Source organism: Rhinolophus hipposideros (genome assembly GCF_964194185.1).
Source record: "Rhinolophus hipposideros genome assembly, chromosome: X".
Lineage (NCBI taxonomy): Eukaryota > Metazoa > Chordata > Mammalia > Chiroptera > Rhinolophidae > Rhinolophus > Rhinolophus hipposideros.
In genome coordinates, this window is record NC_138046.1 from 16138827 (window position 1) to 16146295 (window position 7469).

At 42.7% G+C, this 7469-nt stretch overlaps 1 protein-coding gene across 1 annotated transcript; it reads right to left on the bottom strand.

The window, feature by feature from the left end:
• Positions 1–5461: 5461 nt before the first annotated feature.
• LDOC1 (LDOC1 regulator of NFKB signaling) lies at positions 5462–6846 on the bottom strand. Its single transcript, XM_081043148.1, has one exon. It carries the CDS (start codon positions 6678–6680, stop codon positions 6237–6239), a length of 444 nt encoding a protein of 147 aa, XP_080899274.1. The 5' UTR covers positions 6681–6846; the 3' UTR covers positions 5462–6236.
• Between the last annotated feature and the right edge of the window lie 623 nt (positions 6847–7469).

Here is a 7469-nt window from a genome sequence, read left to right on the forward strand (position 1 = left end):
ATTGCCAGGAAACAGATGTGACTTATATCACCATAATATCATATCGCCATCAACTTTTAAAATATAAAGAAAGCACAGCTACACAGCAAGAGAACAAATCAGAAATACAGAGGGGGCCCAAAAAACGTATACACATTTCAAGGAAGGAAAAAACTGTATTAAAACTACGCTGATGGTAACATTGAGCATCTCTTGTCATTGCAGAAGTCAAACGTGACTTGTATTCATCTTTTATTATAGGTACATATTGATTCTTACAATTTTAATAGTTTTTTTTTCCTTTCTTAAAATGTGTATACATTTTTTGGGCACCCTTTGTATATACATTTTTTTTGGCACCCTCAGAAATATGCAGGAGTCAATAGAAGCTAAAACATGAGCTGGCAGCACTTAGCAAAAAGTGGAAGAGAAACAGATAAAACTATCACAGAAACAAAGCCAAAATGGAAGCAGCACAAAGAACGACAGATACTCCTGAAATCACTGTAAAGGACATAGAGAACATGATTGACAAAAGTGAGCAGAATAAAACAGAAATGAAGGAAACAGTGAACAACTGGAGAAAATTTAAAATGTAGAGGGCAGGTAGAGTCAACATAAATATCAGTATATATTATACATATTTAAATAAATAATTAAGACAGCTTTGCCTCAATGAATTAGGTCTTGAATCTACATATTACATGGTAACACCAGGTTCCACAAAAAAATGACAAAGAATAAATGACACTTAGATATATCCTATTCAAATATTTAAAAATTCCTCTAAGAACTCAATAAAAATATCAAATCAATTGTAAATGAAAAATATTAGGATAGCCTCAGATTTCTACAAAATAACATTCAATGCTAATAGTGGAACAATGAAAGAAAAGAAATGTGACCCCCAAATTCTACCCATAACATATCTGTCATTTACCTTCAAAAATTCAGAGCATATACTTTCCTTTCAAGAAACAACTAAAAAGAAAAAAACACTAGGTAATAAAAAGAGATTGAATGAAAATTGGACAAAATAGTAATTATTTAATTCTGACACATTAAGATTAAAACACATGTGAGGATTATGGTCACAGGAAAATATGTAAATGTTACAAACACTGACAACATAAAACAATGTAACTTACAAAGTTGACAGGGAAAAGTATTACTGTGCATGTTGAATTCCTCATTTTTCATGGCAGAGAGTCAAAATAAATCATTCATACCTGAAAAATAACAGAGGTATATACAACATTTTAACGTACAAACACTAAAAGAATGTAAATAAATAAATTGGGGAGCACAGAAATGGGAGGAAATAATGGAAAAATTGAAATATATTAAACATTTTCACAACAGCTGAAAATATCACAAAGAAAATAAACAGGCAAATTACAAACGGGACATAAATATTTACAAAATTTATTACAGATCCCTAATAAAGAGCTTCCATAAAATTGAAAAAGAAACATCAACAACCCAAGCGAAAATTGGGCAAGGGCATGAAAAAAATTAAGCAAATGTAGGAAATAGGAAATTCCATAGAACACATGAATTGGTTTCCTCCACAAATAAACTGCAAAGGAAAAAAGGGTGGGAAAACTGTTATCAATTAAAACAAGGTTAAGAGATATGTAAATCAAATGTGTTGACATTTTTTGAGACGTAATTCAACCAAATAATTACAAAGACACTTTTAAGACACTGGGATATTTCAATATAGATTGTTAAATATTAAGGAGTCATTGTTCATTTCAGTACGTGTCATGCTACTATCATGAATTGTTTTTAAAGCCTTATCTATTAGAGAAACATACTGAAGTACTGAAGAGTGAATTGATATGCTATCTGGGATTCAATTTAAAATATTCCATAAAGATTATAAAAAAGAAAAGGGATAAATGAAGCAAAACTCTTGGTAAGTTTTGATTCCAGAAATGAGTCTGTGGAGACTCACCATGCTATTCTCTCTACTTGTGTCTATGTTAAAACTTTAATTGTGTACATTTCAAACGAGCAGTTGTAAAAAGTCCTGTATGGCAGTGCAATTCTGTGTCTAGAGAACAGATAAATCAAAAAATATCACAATTATTTCAGTTACCATTGAAATATAATTCCCTTGGCATTCTATTACTGGTATTATTTGTTTTAAAACCAAACATTTAAAATGAGGAGTATCAACAGTCGTGTAACAATTTTTTGTTTTTTAATCTTAAACTGACTGGTTGACTGAACTGGCTGGTAAATTCAGTTAAACTGACTGTATAGGGACTTTGGCTAAAATACAAAAATGATATTATGGCAACTTTGCTGATGAAATCATTTGTCCTTTAGGGAGGGAGGGGGAGAAAGCATGCGAATCTTGTAGCTAGTGTAAGAAAAATTAATTTTTTATTGATTATCGCTCAGATAGCAGGACCCAAAGGGAGAAAGGGAGGTGCACAAACGTTACCATCTGGCTATTCTGAAACCCCCCTTTGCAGTTCTTCCCCAGTATTCCCTCAACACACCCAAGGGAGGGCTTCTGCTCCATTAACAAATCTTGCCATGGTGTTCGTAATTACAACCTCAAGGAAGCTATTACCCATCCCAACCTAATCGCATTGTTTGAAAATAAGTCTCTAGACAATAGAACATTTGAAGATAAAGGAACAAATCCTATTTCAGACCTGAAGATAAAAATGCAAGGGCAGTGATCTGATTTTCATCAACGGAAGTACGTGATTACCACACTGTGGGAAGACACTTAATTCTACCTTTAGAATTAAGTGAACATTTAAGAGACTTTAGGGAATAATATACCTGAACTACCCCGTGATGCAAACTACCAGACACTTTTAACACGACTTTAGCAAAATTCATATATCCAAGCAAATAATAAATATGCTTCTTACAATTATCCCACCCTAATCATCCAAGGAGGAAAACGTTCTCAGGACCTTGTATTGAAAACCCTTTACTAGCTTTGTTTCAATTGCGTTAAGAACATAGACATTTTTTTAAAGGTTCATTTGTTAAAAAATAAATATCCCACTAATTTCAACAAGATGTATCTCTCTAGTCTGCCTACTTTGTAATTGCTGAGGTTTTTACTGTTTATATAACATCCTGCAAAACACAGCAACACAGAATTAATGGGTGGCAGTACTTGCTTATTCAAATGATTAATAGAGAAACCCAAAGATACATTGGTAGATTTAATATGATTAAATGATTGACGTTTAATATGATTACTTTCATTTCATTAAAAGCATAATTTCAGTGACCATTTCAAGTCCAATATGCCCAAGATGAGAATTCAGAAGTCTGAAGTTCGTATTTGCTATTTCAGCATTTCCACCCACTTTTACTAGTTTCCATCTAAGTGGTGCTTTTATCGTTAGACATGCTTATTTACTTCTCCATTATCTTTTGCTCTGCCTTATGGTGCTATCATGAATTCCTTCCTGGGTGGCAGAGCCTTTGCCAATATCTGTGCTTTTATTTATTGCAGAATCTGCCCTTAAGGTAAGTCAGATTCTCACATTATCCTTTCTGCAGCTCACAGCATAACCTGTTCTTCCATCTCTCAATCTCTGTCTCTCATCTCTATCTTTATCTCTCTCTCCAAGCAAGCTCATGCACCTTTCAGATCCCAGAAGCTCCTTGGCCTAGCTCTCGTGGAGGCTACGCAGATCCTCACTGACCAGAGATCCCTTCCTTCCCCCATAGAGCATGTGCTGCCTTGGTTTGGTGGTGGGGAGTAAATCTCATCTACCCCTCTTCAACTTCCACATCGGGAAGGTCACTCCCAGATCCAATCACAACATAGATTCTTTCTGGACCTTACCTGTAGCTAGATATCTTCCCAGTTCTGGCTCAAGACACCATAAAAGCAACAAACCAGGATCACTGCAAGGACAACCACCACCTTTCATTTACTAGCACATCCCTAACTCCTCTCAGGACACCTGGACCACAGATCATGTTGAATGACTGATTTTTGGTGTCGCTGGACCCTTTACCTAGTTTTCATCTCTTGTCCACTTTCCCACATCAACCCCCAGTTTGGGCCTTCACCTCCTTTGCAAAGTCATATCCACCCCCATCTCTACCCTCCAGAAACAACTTTCCTAGGTGGAGAAATAAGTCCTGCCCTGGACTTTGCCTGTTCACCAAGTAAACAGGCTTTGACTTCATGTCAGATCCCAAGGGGTAAATGAGGTGTCGCCATGCTCTCACTTCCACTCTCCCAAAGCCTGCTGTGCTCCTGTTCATGGCAATTAAAGCCAAGCTCATAGCAAGAGACCTGCTTCCCAAGTTAGATTTCGATTCTCAGACCTGGGAGTAACAGCCCATGTTTACTGAGTGCTCACCACGTAGCAGAGACAGTTCTACATACCTCATGGTTGTGATCTCAGCGAAGCCACACCTGTGAGGTGACCAGTACAATGACCAGTATTTGTTTAAACCACAGTGAGATTCACCAGTACAAGTAAAAGAATACCCAGCCTCCAAAGGTCTTAAACAATACAGAAATTTACTGTCTAAATTCATTAGAGTTCCTAAGGTAGGGCTGGCTCCAGGCATGGTACAAGGAATGACATTTGGGCAGATACAGATGAGAATGAGAACTCTGAATTCCTCAAATCCCGAAAGTCCTGAAAGTCCTGGCTAGCAGAGGTAGCCCCCACAAATCCCCTAACATTTCAATGACTTAACCTGGGGTAAGAACCTCACAATGGTATGTAGATTATCCTCAGCACCCTCCCTACTCCCTCAATACCTCTGAGCCCCTCAGGCCCACAAACAGATCTCAGCATAACTCACAAGCTATAGTTGAGGAGATAGCCAGGCATCTTGCCAATTTCTTAGGCACGAATCTGGGGCACATGAATGGGTGAGGATTCTAAGGGTGTCTGCCCAAGGAGAATAAAATGTTAAGATCAGGCTCTATTTATCATGGTGCACTTACCCAGGATCCAGAATTTAATGTTAGCTCAAGCACCTGAAGGGGCATTATAATACTGTGCTCCATTGTTAATTAAAGCCTGAATTCAACAGCACCCCACAGGCAATAAGGATTAAGGGGCTGAATTTCCCTGGCATGGTTGAGGAAATAATCCAAAGGTTCAGGAAGACAGGAACATTGTATGTGTCCAGATTCATGCCTGTTGTCCCAGCCTAATTATTAATAGTGCCCCCTTTCACTCCCAAGTGTCCCAGTTAGAGATGGTGTGCTACCCACTTGGCTACCCTTACCCCATGCCACCCTGGAGGCCCCAGAGGACATTCCCTTCACCAGGGCTTTAAGAAATGCCTTAGTAGGGGGAGCACCGGAATCCCTATCAAGCCCTATGATAGCTGTCCTCTGTAGCCTAGAGATGACAGTGGGGAATTCTGGGATTGAACTAAATTACCTGATCTCAGTGGGAATAATGGGAGGCTGAGAGAGCATGGTAGGGGCCAGTGATAGCACTTAACCATTAAAAGACACTCGTTTTGGTTTTTTCGTAGTGCTTGACATTTATTGAAAAGAACGCAAGTGCTTTTTCCAGGTAGTATTGAGAAGCTTGGCTGAGTGCCTGTTTTACTTTTTAGACTGCTGCAATTTTTAAAGAAAAATGACAGCTGTGCAAAAGTAGTGCATAGGAGAAAAGAAATGTCAACAATTTGGCTGCCAGGCACACTAGGCCCCTGCAGCAATCTGGTGGCGAACGGGAGGACTCTGGAAATAGGTAGGGAACTAACCAGGTTGAAAGACTGGCCCCTTCGGGGGCTGTGAGCTGTCCAAATAAATGTCCAAGGAGCTGTAGCCAACTCAGGCATCTTCTAGGTTGGTCCTTATCTCCAAAGGCGGTGGTCCGGTCGCTAGAATGTGGTGGATGGTGGTGTAGTGGCAGCGTAGGTCTCTGGGCAGATGTTGGCCTGGCAGTTGGCAAGGCAGTGCATAATCTGACCAGTTGGTAACAGGGACCTGCCCTAGAGCTGGGGCTCAGGACACAGTCCACATTTGCAGGGGTGCTTCCCAGGGCTGGCCAGAGTGTGTGGCAGCGCGCTTCAGAGCAAACCCCCAGCCCCAGCACGTAACTGGAGCACAATTTCTGGAACAAAGACAAGCACTCCGGGGGGATGAGGGAGAGGACCAGAGGGTGGGGGAGGGAAGAAGATCGGAGGATTATGGGGAGCACGGTGGCTCAGGGAGGGGCAAGAAGGGGGGGAGGGAGGTGGCGGCGTGCAGAGCCCTTCCCCCTTAGGCCCGAGGGTCTCCAGGCCTAGTAATCGTCTTCTTCGTCGTCGTCATCGTCGTCTTCTTCGTCGTCATCCCAGCCAAAACACTGTTTCATCTCCTCCAGGAAGGCCCTATAATCACTTAGGAGGGGGCTATCCATCTCAATGTAGGGCACCACCCACTCCTCGGCTTCCCCGGTGAGCAGGCTGATGAGGAATGCCACCTTCATAGCGTCGTTGCAGAACCGGTTCTCGTTGACAAGCATGTAAGACGCCGTCTGCACGATAAACTCGGGGAGCCGGGAGCTCTCGCCGTTAAACGTTTCGGGGAAGGGCACCGGGCAGCTCGGCGGACGTACCTGGCGCAGCAGGGTGGCCCTCTCGCACACCAGCAGGCGCAGCTGTTCCATGAGCTGGCTGTTCTCGATGCTCAGGGCGCGGTGCCGCACCAGGAGCGCGTGCAGCAGCAGCACCAGCTCGTCCACCATGGCGAACCGCTTGGAAAGGCACGGCTGGGCTCGGCTGGGTTCTGCTCGCCTAAGGTGCGCAGGGAGGCCTCGCAGGAAGTGCGTGTCCGCAGAGGCGCGGGTGGTCAGGGGTGGAGAGCAGTGCACGCAGGGGTCCCGGCGGCTGCGCAAGACCCGCCCACAAAGCCGCTGGCGCAACCGCCGCGCCAGCGCGGCCCAGGGAGGAGGGGGGGCGTGTCCAGAGAAGACACTGGCGCTGCGTGGGGGCGGGGTCAGAGTGGGGTGGGCAGGGCCGCGGCGACGTGACCAGGGAGGGCGTGGCCAGGGAAGGGGCGGGCAGGTCCGGGGGCCGAGAGCTGGTAGGTCTGACGGCCGGCGGATAAAGGCAAGGTATGTGGGACAGGCATTAGCCAGACCGCAGCGAGCCCTAAGACCCGTTTCTCACAGAGGGCCAACCTGAGTCACCCAATTCAATGTTCCTTACTGGGCCTGTGGCCATTACATTCCATTTGTATGATGTTTATTAACACATTTTCTTGCTCATTTAAACTTCATTCACCCAGACAGCTATTAGCACTGCTGGCCGCAACGCGGGAGTCACACATTCTTTCAGAGTAATGAAAGACCCTCAGGAGTTCTGTCTTTCAGACAAAATATTATTTAAACAGGGATTTTTCTTTAGTTGGGAAACAATATTGTGTATCTGTCGTTTTTCATTATTATTTTTCTAAATAGCGAAGTATAAAAAGTTCTGCAAAATCATCCGATAAATATATGCAGGCATCCTGCCTATCTTTGACTATTTCACTT

Coding starts and splice junctions, on each gene's coding strand:
- LDOC1 (XM_081043148.1), bottom strand. CDS start 6,680: ATGGTGGACGAGCTGGTGCTGCTGCTGCACGCGCTCCTGGTGCGGCAC.